Raw genomic sequence first — 19003 nt, forward strand, 5'->3', positions numbered from 1 at the left:
TCAATGGGGCTGCTAATCAGAAAGGGTTTGTAATTGGCGTGTTGCTAATATCACACGATGGGTCCCACATTCCGCTCGCATTCAAGCTAAATTTTGAGGTCACCAACAATCAAGCGGAGTACGAAGCTTGCATTGTAGGTATGGAAGCAGCAATCGAAATTGGTATAGAGAAATTGGAAGTGGTAGGAGATTCCAACCTGGTAGTGTCGCAAGCCAATGGTGATTAGAAAGTCAGAAGAGAAGCTAAAGTCGTACCATCAAGATTTTGAGGATCTCATTCATCACTTCAACAATGTAACTTTTACTCATGTACCGAGGTTCAATAATCAATTTGTGGATGCCTTGGCAATGCTTGCATCCATGGTTGAGATTCCTATTGGTGTGAAGCTAAGGCGAATTATGATCGAACAAAGGGATACACCGATATACCAGCATGTCATGGTTGTTGATGAGCCTGATGATGGTCACCCTTGGTATTATGACATTTGGAGATTTGTGGAAAGAGGAGAATACCCCATTGAAGCAAACAAGAAAGACAAAATCGCTATCCAGAGGATGTCAGCTCAGTACATCATTTGTGGAGAAAATCTATATCGAAAGTCGCACTGCGGCATGTACAAGTTATGCATCCATAGTGCAGAGACAAGAAGGATAATGGAAGAAATTCACGAAGGTGTGTGTGGCCCTCACATGAACGGCATCATGCTCGCCAAGAGGATCCTCAGGCAGGGATATTTCTGATCCACCATGGAGACAGAATGTGTGGAATACGTACGGCGATGTCACAGATGCCAGATCCATGCCAACCTCACGCATCTCCCACCATCCAAACTGCATCAAATGACTTCACCATGGCCTTTCTCAGTACGGGGAATCGATGTCATCGGAAGGATCATGCCAGCGGCATCTAATGGTCATAAATTCATTTTGATGGCCATTGATTACTGCACGAAATGGGTAGAAGCTACTTCTTACACCACTCTAACCGTAGTTCAAGTAGCACATTTTATTAAGCAAAATGTCATCTACCGGTATGGAGTCCCTCAGGCGTTCATATCTGACAATGTGGTTCATATCAAGGGACAAGCCAGGGAAGTCTTGGATGAGTTCCAGATCCAAGTGAATAAGTCAACAACCTACCGGCCACAGGCCAACGGAGCCGTGGAAGCAGCTTACAAAACAATCAAAACCATTCTAGAAAAGACCATTCAATCCGCAAGTGATTGGCATGAGCAGTTGCCATTAGCTTTGTGGGGGTATCGCACGTCCGTACGCACACCAACAAAGGCAACCCCTTACTCCTTAGTCTACTGTATGGAAGTTGTACTTCCCATTGAGTTAGAAGTTTCATCTCTTCGAACTATGATCGAGTGTGAGGTCCAAGAGGCAGAGTGGTTAAGTAATCGATTTGAAGAGCTCATGTTGTTCGATGAATGGCGGTTGATGGCCCTCTATCATATTCAAGGATATCAGAGAAGGATCGCACGCGCGTTCAATAAGAAAGTAAAGCCTAGGGACTTAACAGAAGGCAATATGGTTTTAAAGGAAATCCAGGCACTAGTTTACGATCCACACAGAAAGTGTAATGCCCCGAATTTTGAGAACGTTAAATAGACAATTTCATTGAAAAAACTAAATAGAGTCTGGCTCATTATTACATCATAATCTTAACAAAAGTACTTTTATTCAACCAAACAATGGGGAACTAGGGTTTCTAGCTACTGCTCTGCTTGTTCCTCCATCCTGGCTAGCTCCTCGGCTCCAAAGGCTTCCAAGGTGTAGAGCTCACCCTGTTCGTCTATAAAGTCTGACACATTATATCGGCGTCGCCACCAATAAAATATGTCAGGGTCGCCAAAGGTAACATTGTGAGTTACAAAAGTTCAATAGAATATCCCATACCCTCTAACCCTTAACTTACAAACAATCGATCACAACTTCAATGATTTCCCCATAATTCACACATATTTGACAAAACGGTTAACAATAACACATCCTTGTTTATTATCCAAACTATCGTTTGTCCTTGATTTTTTGAGTTTCTCCTACGCGACTTCTCGTAGACCGTGTCACCATTTCCCACATTTCATAAACCATATCAACATTCCAAAATCGTTTTAACACACCCAACCTCGGTTCCGCCGTTCCGGTCTCCCGAGTATCCTCACAATGGTTCTGCCGCATCGGGTTCCATTGGCACACTTTGCATTGGCTCCTCTCTGCGGATAACCAAGCCACACACCTAACCTCGGTTCCGCTGTTCTGGTCTCCCGAGTATCCTCACAATGGTTCCGCCGCACCGGGTTCCCATTGGCACACAAAACACACACCACACAATGGGCTACAACATCTGGCCACATTGCGGTTTCCAAAATATTTCACCCTTCCAAAACACACATTTTCATTAACCACACCCTAGGTGTCATGTTTCTAACTTTCTTGATTTTCGTGTCACGTTTTCATGCATAGACTCCGCGGTAGGACTTTTCACATATGTAACCATTCATTGAAATCTTGAAACTAAACTAGCAAGATCATCCAACTCTATATTACTAATCATGCTCATAACCACCATTTAAACCATAACGCCACATGTACAGTGCCTTTGCAATGAAAGTCACTTATGCTTTACAACAAGACAAGTAATACAAACAATTCATAATACATGCTCATAACCGTCTAAAGATCAAAATACGAATACTTCTATCAACAATAACGTCTTATCTTTTGAAAATTCATTTTTTCTTCCTTTGTGGGAAATTCAAAACAACACATGTTTATTAGAGTGAAAGTTGATTATTCCAACATGCTCATACTTCCATTAGCGAAAATAAGTTATTAACTGTCATGCATTTCAACATTTTAAGCAATAGATAACCTTATATACGGATAATCTACTTATACTTCCGACATACGGTTCTACGTTATACTTGGAGTTGGTGGACAAAGGGACTCTACATATACTTTGAAATAGTGTATATAGGACTCTATCTTTCTTCTTGGCGGTAGTTGACGACTACGGAAAGTAAGTTGGTGTTTGGGCGGAATAACTTCTTACGGTGAGCTTCCGGGAGCTTCGAAAGAGAAGGGTTTCTCTCGAAACTAGTTTGTGACTAAAACTACTCTACTTTATGGATCGAAAAGGTGGGTTGGGGATTAGTTTCTTGAAGAACACAAGAAGAGCTTCAAGAACAAGGAAAATTAAGCAAGAACAAGTAAGAACACAAGCTTTCTTAGAGAGAGAAGTTGCTAGGTGAAGATGTGAGTTGAATGGCATGAGGGTGGTCCTATTTATACCCAAAATTTTGGCTCTCTTTCCTCCTCTCATGGCCGGCCCTCTCTCTCTCAGATCCTCCCATGGATTTGCTCCATGGATTTGTCATTTCAAGTCCTTCAATCAATCCATAGCCTTCCCTCACTTGTCACTTCCATTTATAGGCCAAATCTTAGGCCATCATGAAGGGCTTTTGACTAGTCTTGTCCTAAAAAGAGGTTGCTTGTAAGAAAGAACAAAATCAAAGGCTAGGATGTACTTAGGAAGACTACTAATAGGTTGGCATGTAGTAAATAGGCTTAGGGCTATTAAGTAGCTTGTGAAAGAGAACAAAACACAAGCACACACTCCACCTCTCTCTCTCTCTCTCTCTCTCTCTCTCTCTCTCTCTCTCTCTCTCTCTCTCTTACATATATATAAGTACATATATATATATATATATATATATATATATATATATATATATATATATATATATATATACAGAGCTGGGCAACAGACACGAGACACGATAACACGACATGAACCGGACACGAAGTTAGCGGGTTAGGGTTGAACATTTCTGACACGAAACACGAAAATGACACGACTCGAGAACGCGAATTCTAAATTGGTTGGGTTCGAGTTGAACACACGAGACACGAAATTGACACGACTAACACGGTTACTAATCTATGTCACACATTAACACGAACGTATATACATAATATATGGTATATCTGTAATTCTATATAGAGTTGGGCAACAGACACGATAACACGACACGAACCAGATACGAAGTTAACGGGTTAGGGTTGAGCATTTCTGACACGAAACACGAAAATGACACGACTCAAGAAACACGAATTCTAAATGGGTTGGGTTCGGGTTGGGTGATTTGTGACACGAACCCGACTAACACGACACGAACACGACTAACACGACCTGTTACCCAGGCCTATATATATATATATATATATATATATATATATATATATATATACGGGACGGTTCAAGGGACACCCAAAAAAATACCTAAAAAAATATCCCAAATCTCAATCTCATAGTTCCTAATCGAATTTTGATGATCCGAACTGTTCAATGTGTGCAGAATGTGATTTCAAGGGTGTCGCAAGAAATTAGCAAAAAATATGACCGGGAAAAGCTTGATTTGAGCAGTTTTTATTTGAACCGTTCAATAAAAAATTGTTCAGATCAAGCCCTTCCCGGTCATTTTTTTTGCTGATTTCTCGCGGGTACCCTTAAAATCACGTTCTGATCACATTAAACGGCTCGGATCATCAAAATTCGATCGGGAACTATGGGGTGTTTTTTTAGGTGTTTTTTTGGGTGTCCCCGGAACCGCCCCGATATATATATATATATATATATATATATATATATATATATATAGATATATATGAGAAAGTAACTCTAGTATAAATAGGCTTAAGGCTATAAGCCTAGGCATGTCTTGTCTTATCAAGTTGTATATATATGTATATACACTTGGCAAGTCTAATCTCTATTAAGCAAGGGATAATAATTCCCCTAACATTTGTTACCCAATGGGTAAAGAAAAAGTAAGGTTGATATGAAAGGTTGAAATGACAAGGTTGATTTCTTGGAAGCAAGGTACAAAATTCCCATGTGACTAGTCTTGTCACATATATAAATATATATTAGTAGACTAGTTGCTATTATCCAATGTGTAATATCTCTCCTAACAATTATAGACCAAAGGGTAAAGAAAAAGTAAGGTTGACATGACATGACCCAAGATTCTTTTCTTGACTTGTCACATCAAAGCTTTATAGGCCATTAAAACTCTATTACCCAACGGTTACAAGTTTCCCTATTGGTTATTAACCAAATGATGGAAGAGAAAGGAACTAGGTAGTTTGGTTTCTCCAACTAACCGGTTAGAAACTAATTATACTAACCATGTAGGGTATTTAATCAAGAATTGAATTTTCAAAGGACTAAAATCTAATTATGACGGATAATAGATATTAAAAAGGAATATTAAAAGTAATATTAAGTAATTAAAAGAAATTTCGATAAATAAATAAAATTTTTATTAAAAATTCCGAGTCGTTACAGAAAGTTCCGACCAAAGTGGTTCGGGCCGTACATCATCAAGACCATCTTGTCCAGAGGAGCTACACAACTCATTGACTTGGATGGAAACGAGTTCTCAACTTTGGTCAACCTGGATCAACATAAGCTCTACTATCCTTGAGAGAAGCTAGCTGGGTTGAAAATCGCAAGGGCGGGCAGTTCTAGACAAAAATTAGAGCAAAATACTGCTAGGTTGAAAACCCGCAAAGGCATCCTAGGCAAAAATTAAGGCATACAACAAATAAGCTCGCTAGCGAAAACCTGAAAGGGCAATACTAGGTAAAATTTAGAGCGCAAAAGGAGAGTATCAAAACTAGAGTGAACCCTGTCTTGAACTACGTTATGACCTGATTCCTTCGCAACAAGGATACGTAGGCAGCCTCACTCTAAGGCCCGGTCACAATCAATCAAAATAAAAATCCAGGTTGAATTCGAAGCGCTGAATCAAAGAAGGGAAACCCTCCACGACTCATTTTATTATAATAACTGCTTCTAATACACAAGGCTGAGCATGACTTTTGTAAACAAAAGTGAAACATGATGAAAGCAGGTCCATGATTTATTTTATGGTCAGGGTAGTAGGATCAATGAAGTCCACTCACGTTTGAATATTTAGAAGAAAATTTCACTGCGCTTATCCACATATCATGGGCTGTAGTAGTGTTGTGTATTTGCGTATGTTACGTATGTTCTAGTGTAATTACGCATACATGTGTTTTTGTGGAGAGTTATGTATTGTTATGATTAGTTCTGAACTTTATATATTTTTCTAGTTTAATTATTTTGGACTTTTTTGGTTGATATATTATTTTTGAGTTTTTATGACGTATTATTCAGATTAGTTAATGATAAGTCTGCCTGATAAGTAAATCTATCCCCATGATTACCAGATACCCATGGAAAATCTATCCTAAATGAAAGAAGGGCTATATTTTCCGAGTTACCAAATAAAAAAAGAGGGAAGGTGCTCTGTTAATGGGGATAATGCATTTACTAAAGCGCCTTTTGCTAATTTAGGGATCCTAAATAATGCTGATAAATAATTTAAACTCTTGATTTTTTATTGTCGCTGAAAAGTTAAAAGAAAGACAAATCTATTGACAATCCAACAATTAATGATCATTTAAGGTTATTGAAATTTATTCATTGGTTACTCCGATTTAAAATTACGGGCATTTAAGACCCTGATATTAGTTTTTATTTTTTCAAACCACACGGAGGTCCGTGTACTTGCTAAAAATAAAGGTGGCAAATGGGCGGGTTGAAACAGGTCAAATAGTAAACAGATTGAAATGGGTCGGGTCAAATATGGGTCAAGCAAAACCCAAACCCACCCGACCCGAACAGTTTTCTCCTCCTCTTTCCTTTTTTTTTTTTTTTTGTCTTAATAATCTTGCAACACTTTTTTGTATTAATTTTTAATTTCGTTTCGATTTCTATTCAAAGACTATTTTCGGTTATTTTTTTTAGTTTGATTCAGAATTTTTATTGCTTTGTCGGGACGACTGATTCTTAAATAATTAAAGCAAAACTATGAATAAAAAACATAAATAAACAGAAATAATAATTCGACTTAATTATTAAGTCAACAAAATGTAGTAAAGCCTATTTTGGCCTAATAAGCCAACTGGCTTATTTTTTTTATTCTTATTCAAATTTTTTCACATTTGTTAATTTATCATTTTTTTTTTTGTGGATTATTGCTTCATTATGAGGAGAGAAATCTAAAAAGTAAAAGATAAGATCGAAAGCCAATTTTTTTGAATAAAGACCAAAATAAGCCAAATACGCAGCTTTGCGTGACAAGTACATACACGGCTTTGTCCTTGTTTTAGTTGGTCCACCTGCTAGTGAGCGACTTGATTAGTTGCCCAAAAAATTAGCTGAGGGTGCATGAAAGTCGGCCTGACATACACTAAAAAAAGGCTAACGTAACCCAAAAAGACAGAATTTTTAGGCCAAATAAAAAAATATGAAACATAGTGCCATAATTTTTTGAATAAAAACGAACATAAGCTAAAAGACATAATTTTTGACTTATTTTTGCCGTTATTTAAAATAATTTTGAATTTTGATCATAACTTTTTATTTTTCGATTCCTCTTAACGAGACGAATCAAAAAATCACAAAAATTTGACATAAAATTAATAAATGCAAATATTTTTTTGTCTTTCATTAGGGAACGCGAAAAGAATAATTGAATAAGTGTGTGTGCTTGTGTGATTTGTAAGGGTATCTTTCATCAGGGAACGCGAAAAGAATAACTGGCAAAAAAAACTTGTGCTGATGTAATTAATTTGGCTTTACCAATCAACACCTCAAGTTTTTGACAAATCTTAATCGATTATGGTGCAATCAGTCAGTGACCATGATTTGAATACCACGTGAGTTATCTTTTAGTGTATTTATTGGTAGGATGTGCCAACTTGTTATGTTTTTCACCAATGCAGAAATGATAATTCACGTGATCGTAGTATTACTCTTTTAATCAAGCAATTGGCAGCTAATCCCAGTAGGACTTGTTCCATGCAATGCCAAGCTTGCTGCCTTTTTTTTAAACAGATATTAGCAAGCCGCAAGGCAAATTTTGTGGGTTTATTCTTCCTTAGAAACCCAGGAAAGTTAAAATTTTGAAAAATCAAACGTTCTCTAGCTTATTTTTTGTCACAATTTACACATTAAAGTTGCATCTCACGATTTCAAATTTTCAGTACAAGAAAACAATGCAAGTCCAAAGTCATAAACGCGCTGCGGGGAAATGAGTTCCTATTTCCCATTTTCAAATCTCGGTCAGCAGCACTCACCTGACCTCATAAAAAAGAAAAGAAAAACTAATCTTTATCTTCATCAAAGTCAGCACTTCCATTTCCATTTGGAAAATTCTATGTACCCCGAAAGAGTACCCAGAAATGACTCCGAATTTGAAAATCGATGGTCCAGATTCATCTATGAAACATTCAAGCTATTCGACAAGGCATTATAACAGTTCCATATCAACAACAAACAAACTTCTGAAAGCATCCACAGTGGTATAATCAAAATCAAAATGTTGCTAAAGCTAGCAACATTTGCTCAAAAAAGAGCTCATATTGGAATAACTAAATTTAACAACTTCTTAGCGCGTAACTCATCAAATTTTGGCCCTTGGATAATTAAAAATAATAATCTTTTGCAAATAACCAAATTTAGTTGTCCTCACATTTTCTCAATCAACTACACCATCATTACACAAAAACCTTCTCTCTTCCATTTTCAACATGTTTCTAAGAAAAATACTTTTAAAAACAGTTTTTATTTTTTTGCAAAAATTGTTTATTTCAAAACAGTTTTCTTATGCAAACTTTCTTTTTTTTCAAATATGGTTCTTTTTTTTAAAAAAAAAAAAAACTTTTTTAAAACTTTTTTTTGATTTTTTTTTAAATCAAAGTTTTCCAAAAACTATTTTCTCTTTTTCTAATAACCTGTTTTTATTAGTTTGAAATTATTTTCTATATCACAATTTTTAGATTTTTATAAGTTGAAAAGGTGATATGGCAAGTTTTGATTGTACCATTATGGACCTCTACATTGCTAATCTTAGCAACCGCTTAAATGGATAACGAAAAGTAGCAACTTTTGATTATTGACTTTTGATTATTCCATTACAGATACTCTGAGACTATAACAAAACAATTTTCAGACAGTGCGAAAAAAACAAAATCTAATTTAGAAAATCAGCATTGTACCGTCATAATGCCGACAATACAAAATCGTCATCACTATCACCCAAGTTAAAACACATGTAATAGAAATAAAAAAGGCCAAAATACAAACATGTAGCCACCTTATCAAATCATTAGCAACCAAATTCACATAAACTATCTGAGAAATCAAATTACCCATTTCAGATTAGAATTGTCAAGACCACAATTGCCACCTGATCCATAACTGCGATACAAATTATAGAAAAGTTAAAACATTAAAAACAAAATACTCATAGAACCATGGTTTTAAGTAGTCAAGAGTCGTCAAACCCCCAACCCCAGAACTCCATGGCCTGGGCCGGCCAATCCAATATCCTTCACCTACTGATACTAGTGGGGAATGTCGATAGCCGCGTGGAATGGTGCCGGGGCTCATGTACCTCCGGATGAACTAGAGGTGGTGAAGGAACTGGACTCAATGAGTGGTCGTGCTCCTCGTGGTGGTGGTGGTAGTGTGGTGGAGGAATTGGACTCGGTGAGCGATCATGCTCCTCGTGGAGGTGGTGTCCGAGATAACCAAAAAAAATGTGAAACAACCCTCACAAACGATCTGAAGAGATTGAGTAGTATCACGATGCCAACTAGAACCGAAAACACCTCCACCCATGTCATCTACCCCTATGACATAAGCCGGCGGGGTGGGAATCGCAACACCAAAAACCGGAGGTGGTGGTGGTGGGAGATTGTAGGGTTACAGCTTGGGTCATAACTGTGACCCAAAAGGACAGGTGAGCGGAGAAAGACAAAATGTCAAGGTGGTCTTCATTTAGCTTTGCATTGGTGGTAGGAAAGATTAGGATTAGGATTTTGAAGGGAGAAGTAAGAGTTTCTATTGTTTAATTGGACAAGATTTTTGGAAGATGAGAACACCAAAGACAAGATTGGGGAATGAGACTATTTATATTACAAACCAAACCAAACCGAGCCTTACGTCCCAATCACTTGGGGTCGGCTACGTGAATCCATTTCCTTTATTGAGCTTTGTCAAAAGCCACTTGTTCACACAGACCCATTATACTCATATCTTTTCGCACTAAAACATCTAAAGTTAATTTAGGTCTACCCCTCCCCGTAACATTGCTACCTAGAGTTATCCTATCCGCTCTCTTAACTACTGCATCTTCTGGTCTACGGTAGATATGTCCAAACCACCTTAGCCTATTTTCCCTCAACTTCTCCTCTACAGGTGCTACACCTACCATCTCACGAATTGTTTCATTTCTAATCTTGTCTCGTCTAGTCTTACCACACATCTACCTCAACATTCTCATTTCCGCTACACTCATCTTGCTCACATGTTGTTTCTTAATATGCCAACATTCTGTCCCATAAAGCACTATTTGTATTACAGTTGAACACAAATTTTTTTTTTTTTTTGGCTTGGTAGAAAATGGCTAGAACCCATCCCTATTTATACTATTCCATGGAAGACTTAGTACAATTATATTTTCATACAAGATAAACTTTGAGGTAATTCTAGAATTACACGTGTAACTCATTCTCACAAAAACCCTAGATATTTCACAAAGATATTCTAGAACTTATGGAGTTAGATATTTTAGATATTCTTAAAATTATATATATATATATATATATATATATATATATATATATATCTTGTCCAATAATATCTTCCATCCTAGGTGAGTTGATATGTGAAATTAATCTCTTACCCTCATTCAAAAAAATTAGGGAAAATTTCAAAATACCCCCCAACATTTACTCTAAATTTCAATTAGACTCCCAACCTTTTAAACAAATCAATTTTACTCCCAAAGTTATCTTCCGTTAATCAAAACGTCCCCTTTCATCTGAATGACTAACGGATTTCGTTAAAGGCTCCGTAAATAGCGTCCTGATCGAATTTCGATGATTCGAGCCGCTCAATGTGTTCAGAACGTGATTTTAAGAGTACCCGTGTGAAATCAGCAAAAAAAATGACTAGGATGAGCTTCTTCCGAACAGTTTTTTATTGAACAGGTCAATAAAAAATTGCTCAAATCAAGCCCTTCTCGGTCATTTTTTTTGTTGATTTCTCGCGGGTACCCTAAAAATCACGTTCTAAACACATTGAGCGGTTCGGATTATCAAAATTCGATCAGAAAAGGGGAGGTGTGGACCGATCCAGATTTGGTTCAAGTCAGGACGTTCTAATTTTGCTTCGGTCGGTACCTCCCCTTTTTCGATCGAATTTCGATGATCCGAGCTGCTCAATGTGTTCAGAACGTGATTTTAAGGGAACCCTCAAGAAATCAGCAAAACAAATGACCGGAAAGGGTTTCATCTAAACAGTTTTTTATTGAATAGTTCAATAAAAAATTGCTCAAATCAAGCCCTTCCCGATCATTTTTTTTTGCTGATTTCTCGCGAGTACCCTTAAAATTACTCTTGATTGCATTATCAGCATATTTGTCTGATTATTTCTTCGAGTGTTAAATTTTTACACCATCTTTTTTGTGCAAACGCATCCCGTACTGCTAATTATAAAGTGAAATTACAAATATACTCATTAGTTTGTTATTTTATAGGCAAAATATGTATTAATTGAGAAATTATAAATGTACGGGTTAAGTTTTATTTGTGTTCCCCACTTATGTGAATTTCTGAATCCGTCCCTTGACCACACTAAGCAGCTCGAGCTTGAATTTTCAACCTCTTATATTTTCTTTGGGCATGGTATTTCAAAACAGTAGGTAATGGAAATTTTAAATTTTCCATTCAAAATGAAATTAGAAAATTTTAAATGTTTTGAGTCAAGTCAATGCAGATTATTACAACTTTTGATTACTTAGTTCTACAAAACCTTTTGCATTTACAGAGAAAAAACGGAGCACTTTGAGTTTGAGTGCAAATTTTTTCTTTTAAATAAAATGAGTAAAAAAGAACAGTCTGTGAATACTGCATGACGTTTTCATTTATAGAGTACATATATTTTGTGCTTGCTATTCCTAATTAAGGCAGCATTGGCCTCAACAAAGGAGATGAGGCATGGGATGTGGTATGTATCAAATATTTATTTAGTGCATTGTGCTCACATATTGTTTGGGACGGAGGAAGAGTCCCCTCAAATGACAATACAGGGTTGTTGTACCCAAAAAAACTAAAATTATTTGTATGTCTTGATGACGTGATTCATGTTGAAGAATAAATGGTAACTTTACTTGCTCAAGTTTCCTTGCTGACCTTTTGGTAAGAATATTTCTATGAGAATAAATTCTCTCCGCCAGGTTGAAAAACCCCAGTTTTCCTCCAAACCAATAATATTCTGCCATGTCATCGTGTTGTACCAAGAAATGAAAGAACCACGTGCTCTTTGGTTCGGTCCTCTAACTTGGATTACATCTTTTACAGTACAGTTCTACTCCTGCCAGCCAAAAACTTTTAAAACCAATCAAAAAGTTTTTTTTTGTTTTTTTACAAGAACCCATCAAAAAAGTTTTAGTATGATAACTTTTTTTGACGGCCAAAGGTGTTCGGATCAGTTTACGTACACCTCGACTATTTCTCTTTTCAGTCCGATCAAAGACAGGTCATCTATGCCAGAATTACGGGATCAAAAAAAAAAAAACTTTGTTCATGTTATATGACAATATTGATACGTTGTCTATAAAGCAAATACCTGATTATGAAGCCCTAAAGACAACTATTATTTATGACTTGTAGGATAAAATGATCAAAAATATAAGATTTTTGCACCAGTTCAAATGGATTGAACATTGAAGCATTTAAATTTTTTAGACTGTTTATATATTAAAAAATTAAGTATTTCAATTTTCAATCTGTTTGAACCGGCGTGAAGATATTAGTTTTCTAATCATTTTATCTTAGATGATCATAATTAATTTTTGTCTATAAAGCTCTCATAGTCAAGTATCGGCTTTACAGAGTCTCAAATAAGGAGCATATATTTAATTATGAGAGTCCCACAAAAAAAATATTTATTTTGACCATTTAAAATAAAATAATTAAAAAATAAGATGTGTGCATCAGTTCAAATCAATGTAGTCATATCATGAACAAAGTTTTTTTTAAAATCTTCTAGTTTCGGCATGGATGGCCTGTCTTTGATTGAATTGGGGAGAGAAATAGTCGAGACTCGTGTAAACTGATCCAAATATTTCTGATCGTCGAAAAAAAGGGTTATCAGGTAGGTTAATATGTACTTAATACCCAATTTTTTGATCGGTTCTTGTCAAAAACCAAAAAAAAAAAAAAAAAAAACCTTTCTATTGATTTAACTTTAACCCAAGTTAGAGGACCAAACCATCAAGCACGTGATTCTTCCATCCTGGTACGAGTTGATGATGTGGCAAGATATTATTGGTTTGGATGAAAATAGGGTTTTTCCAACCCTGACAGAGAGAATTTATTCACTATTTCTATTTAGGACCAACAAAGCATGGTTAGTAGCTACACTAGCTTGAACCGTTGAATTGCCTCAAATAGTTTTTGGTCATTGCAATTGAGTGGTCTTCGCAATGATGAATTTTCCCGACAACAGTAAATTTGGCTAGAGTCCACAAGCTGTGGCGTATTGGGACATTTAATGCGGGTTATATTATTTGAGCAACTTCCTGGCCGGTTCGGTCTGGGTGAAAAATAGTCCACTAGGTCCCACCCAAAGAGTCTATAGCCTAGTAGGCCTTCTTCATTATTTTGTTGACAAAAATACCCCTCACAATTTGAGAGAGACGATCGAGACGAACCAGCCACCACCACCACATCACCACCACCACCACCATGCCACTACCACCGCCGCCACCATCACCACATCGCCACCACGTTGCCGCCGCCACCACCACCATCACTACTGCCACCACCACCACAATTAACAGTGTTAATTTTTGTCTCTAAATTAACAGTGTTAATTTTTGTCCAAATTCGCACCCCAATTAACAGTGTTAATACCCTTCGGCCCATACAACCTCTTAAACCACCACCACCACCACTCCACCACCACCGCCGCCACCACAACAATGACAACCACCACCACCACAATTAACAGTGTTAAATTCTGTTTAAATTTACAATTAACAGTGCTAACTACAAAAAAGGACGAAACCGTGTTAACAGTGTTAATTCCTAGTAAATTAATAGTGTTAACAGTGTTAATTCTCATCTACTCCCAGATCTAAACCAAAAAAAGAATAACAACTCACGGATCTTGGCGTCCCGATCACTGCCCCCACCTGACTACTCTCTGCCAACAACCTACACAGCACCACACCCCCCGGCTCCTCCGCAACTTGTCCGTCAAAATCACAGTAGTGAACATTTCAAAAGTTAGTAAACTCACCGACAGGAACGAGATGCAATTCAAACATCCATGTCGACGTCGGAAACTTCGAAAGAGCTCGAAACTTCTCTACAAGGCGGATCTCGCTGCGGTCGTGGCGGGAGATGACGCGGAGGCGGCCGGTCCAGATCTTGTCGGACTGGAGCCACTCGCCGTACTTGATGTAACGACCCGAATTTTTGACCCAATTTTTTAATACAAATTTATGTTGTTAAATTTCTAATTCAATAACTAATTAGATTGAATAATTAAAATATATTATTATGTGTACAATTGATATTATTTGCACTATTGTATAAGATATATATTTAAACTTTAGATATATAGGGAATCAAGGATTCATATTCATCTCTTATATTTTCTATCTAAACCCTAAACTAGAACTCTATTCAAACTAACTCTTCACTTCTCTCTCTCTCTCGTCCTATACATACACGCGTCCACATACATTCTCACCTTATACATACACGTATCCACATACATTCTCACTCCATACATACACGCGTCCACATACATTAGAATTAAAGAAAATCCCACCAAATATGGCACTTGTCCCCGATCCCTCTATCATTATCAGTATTCCTCTCCTTCAATCTCCTTCCCTATTTCACCACTTCCACACTTATCCTCTCACCTTCTAACTACCTTATTCTCTCTCATTATACGTAGCCACATAAAATTCAAAAATTGAACACTAGTATATTATTTCACTTTCCAATTCTATTGTTGAGTCTAGAATAGAGAGAGAGAGAGAGAGAGAGAAAGAGAGAGAAGAAACAGATTTCTACAGAAAATCCCTCCGTACATCATATTCAGGTTCCCAATCAATCACTACATCACCAAGCATTCACAAACCACCTTCCAATCATTTCGAGTCAGCCCCAAGTCCCCTGGTGCCGCCGCCGCCTTTTTCATTTTACCGAAATCGTCCACAAACTAGTACCCACTTTTTCGGCCGGATTTAAGGTAGATTAATCTCTATCCTACTCTCTCCTAAGTATATTAAGTCCTAGTATTGTGTAATGATGAGATATAATGTTAAAAATGGAGCCCATCCATCAAAACACATTAAACTAAATTATACTCTGTTTCTCGGCAAAATGAATGTGAGTACTAGATGAAAACAGTTTGCATGTGGAGTTTTTTATTACAGATTGGTTCTTGTATTGTGTGAATATGTGAATTGAATCCCAATATCACTTACTGTCATAATAAAACAAATCGATCCATGCATTAAAATCCTTGAAACTACAACCTGCTCTTTTTTTTTCTTTTTCCGAAAACTAGAACAGTGATCTCGTGCTTGATTTTAAATCATTGGGCATTAACTACACTAAGGTTCCTCTTGTATGAATAGCTTATGGTTTTAACCTATAACAATGTTTTTTTTTTATTTGTTTATAATTACTACTGTGAGATTTTAGGTGTATAAAAATATTGAATGTACTTATTAAACTCCACTACTATTATTTAAATATATGTTGATATTATAACTAATAAACTAAGAAAATAATTTCAAGAAGTCAGTAACTAATACGTAGACATCGAAACTTATAATTATGTTAATTTCATATGATAGTAAAGGTACTCTCAAGTCCCTATTAAATTACAGTGCACTTAAATCTGATAAAATTTAATTTAATAGAAGCCTAACAGTAGTAAGTTACTAAAATTGCTAGGCTTACGAAATAATTAATTAAACCCTCAGGTGAATAAAAAGTCTGATGAACATAATTGTTCGATAAAAATCTTAAGCAATCCAAAAGGTACCGGCCCAACCCAAACCCTTTGTGTGTTCAATTATTCGTACATATCAATTGTTATATTTGTTATCTCATTGAAATGTATAATGTTATGAATTGAGCTGTTATTGATTGTATCATGTTGTACATGTTAGAATGGACTTAGATTCACTGGGTGGTTACGAGTAATGACTCACGTAGACGATGTTAAGTAAATGGAAATTGGTAAAGTGTTGAAAGTGTGATTGTGTGGATTATGATTTGAGCCATGGTGATGGCAAGGGTAACCAATGGGGCCTTGTGTTGAAATGGGTTACCTGCGGAGCCCGGTGTTGTGACACTAACGTATGATACGTCATGGAAAGTTTCTCTTTGAGGAAGGGAATGGGTCCCATGAGACGGTTATAGTTAGTGAGACGCTAACGTATGATACGTTATGAAAAGTTTCTCTTCGAGGAAGAGAATGGGTCCCATGAGACGGTTATAATTAGTGAGACGTTAATGTATGATACCTCATGGAAAGTTTCTCTTTGGGGAAGAGAATGGGTCCCATGAGACGGTTATAGTTAGCGTGGGGTAGTGGATGTCCGACCCTAATGTACGATACGTCATGGGATGACTCGATCCTCTTGTTATGGTCTTAAGTGAGAACAAGCTCGGTACATAACTTAGGTGCGCTCACCTAGGACCCTGGTGCAGGATAAGCAAGAGGAATGGTGGACCCATGAGACGGTTGTAGTTAGTGGATGTGGGAGGAAAGAATCTCGTGGAGATGATCCTTAGATTTCATGTAAGATGATGGATAGTAAAGAAAAAAACGATGTGCTACTATTCTATACCTCTCGTGTATTATCAATTGTGATATTTAATAAAGGGTTGGGATTTTTCTACTGCGTGAATTATCACTCAGGGAAACGTTTGTATCATGGTAAATCGGTTGCTTCGGCGATCAATTTGCCAAAGGGTGCAAGGTTCAATGATGGAGTTGTTTGACACAAGAGGAATACCAAGAGCGGAGACCGAGTATGCTTGAGATCTGTATCAAGACTAGAGTTGCTCTGAAGATGTTTAAATAAAATGTTAGATTCTTTTTTTTTATTTTTTTTTAATGTACATTTTGTATAACGACAAATAGGGGCCTAGTAGTTTATAAAATTCAGTGTATTTTAGGGTTAATGCTTCCAAAATTTCTTAGAAAATTGAGGCGTTACACTTGTAGCCTCCCGAGGTGGACCGGGGTGGGATCTTGAAAATAGAGACCTCGTGGACGACGAGGAGCGTGTGATCGAGCGATTCTTCGTCGTCTTCGATCGACATTGGGCATTGTGGTTAGGGGTTTAAGAGAGAGAGTACCAGGTGTGGAGGACGTCGGACTTTCAGTGCCTGGAGTTGGCGACGGTGGTTGATCCAGTTGGAGAATCTGCAGGACCTCTCGGTGGCCTGGTGGACATGGTGGAGGACCGACCGGAGAGCCGTGGCTGCCACGCCACCCATGGTGGCAGCGGCTCAGGTCGCGTACACGGTTGCCGTATGGGCTGCTTCCGATTATGCAGAGGCAGAACTTGAGGGCCTGGAGGTCGTCCACGATGGCGGTGGAGGGGGTGGTGGTGATGGCGAAGCGCGATTGATCTAGGCGGTGGATGCGAGGAGGGCGGCGCAGTTGATGATGATCTGGTGGATGGCGGCGGAGTTTTCCATGGACACCATCTCCATCTGGTCTCTCCCGATGAGAGTGTTTTGGTGGCTGTGATCAATTAAGGGTAAATTTGTCATAGGACTTGTAAGGAATTGCACTTTTGGCGCAAAGGACCTGGCGGGCTAAGATGCCCAAAAATAAGAGCAGCCAGCTATTTACTCATATTTTTATCACGTACCGGATCCATTATTTCAAAAGTGCTACAGTCTTAGGTCCAATAATGGACAAAAATACCCCAAATATGTATGATCGTGTTTTTTTCTCCCGTGCACATGCCCCTCTCTCTCTTGTTGCGTGGTGTGTCGCTATCCGTCTCTCTTCTCTACTATGCAACAGCTACCAATTCAAAAAAACAGAGCCTAGTCCTCTCTCTTTCTCTTTATATCTATAATACAATTCGCGACAGTGTGGTGGCCCACACATTTTTCCTGCATAAATCTTCACCCTTTATTCAACCGTTAAGTTGGCTCAAATTGATTTCATCCGACGGTTGAGAGTTGCTAAATGGTTGAGTAATGATTTTTTCAATTTTGGTAATTAATGAACGAATTTTAATGACATGCTATAAACTAGAGGTAGGCAATCACAACTCATATTTTTTTAACCCACCCAATCTGCCCATTTATTACCCAACCCAACCCTCCCATATTATATAATGGGTTGGAATGGGTTGATCATATAATGGGTTGGAATGGGTTGATCGGGATTGAATCAGAAATGATGTGGAAAACAAGAAAAGGAAGTAAAGCGGGTCGGGTCAGGTTTTGGTTTGGCTTGACCCATATTCGGCCCGACCTGTCTCAACCTGTTTACCTTTTGACCCATATTCAACCCGTCCATATTTGACCCACGACCCGTTTCAACCCGCCCAGACCCGCCCGTTTGCCACCTCTACTATAAACTCACGTGAATTTTATTATTGTTTTGGTAATGAACGAATAAACTGATGTGAATTTGGAACAAATGGGGCAATTTGGGAAGAATTTTTAAGAGGTCTACTATAACATGTTTCTAATCCCAGTAGTCCACTTCTTAAGTTCCTAACCCCTCTGGTCCACTAGCCTAATAAAATAATTCCTATGACAAAAATACTCATCCTATATAACCACCCACAAAGAGAGAAACCCTAGATTAGAAACAGATCTAGAGCAT

At 37.6% G+C, this 19003-nt stretch overlaps 1 protein-coding gene across 1 annotated transcript; it reads left to right on the forward strand.

The window, feature by feature from the left end:
* Positions 1–216: 216 nt before the first annotated feature.
* On the forward strand, positions 217–741 carry LOC131317437 (uncharacterized). Its single transcript, XM_058346992.1, has one exon. It carries the CDS (start codon positions 217–219, stop codon positions 739–741), a length of 525 nt encoding a protein of 174 aa, XP_058202975.1.
* Positions 742–19003: the final 18262 nt, after the last annotated feature.

The sequence above is a fragment of the Rhododendron vialii genome, chromosome 2a (assembly GCF_030253575.1).
Source record: "Rhododendron vialii isolate Sample 1 chromosome 2a, ASM3025357v1".
NCBI classification, from domain to species: domain Eukaryota; kingdom Viridiplantae; phylum Streptophyta; class Magnoliopsida; order Ericales; family Ericaceae; genus Rhododendron; species Rhododendron vialii.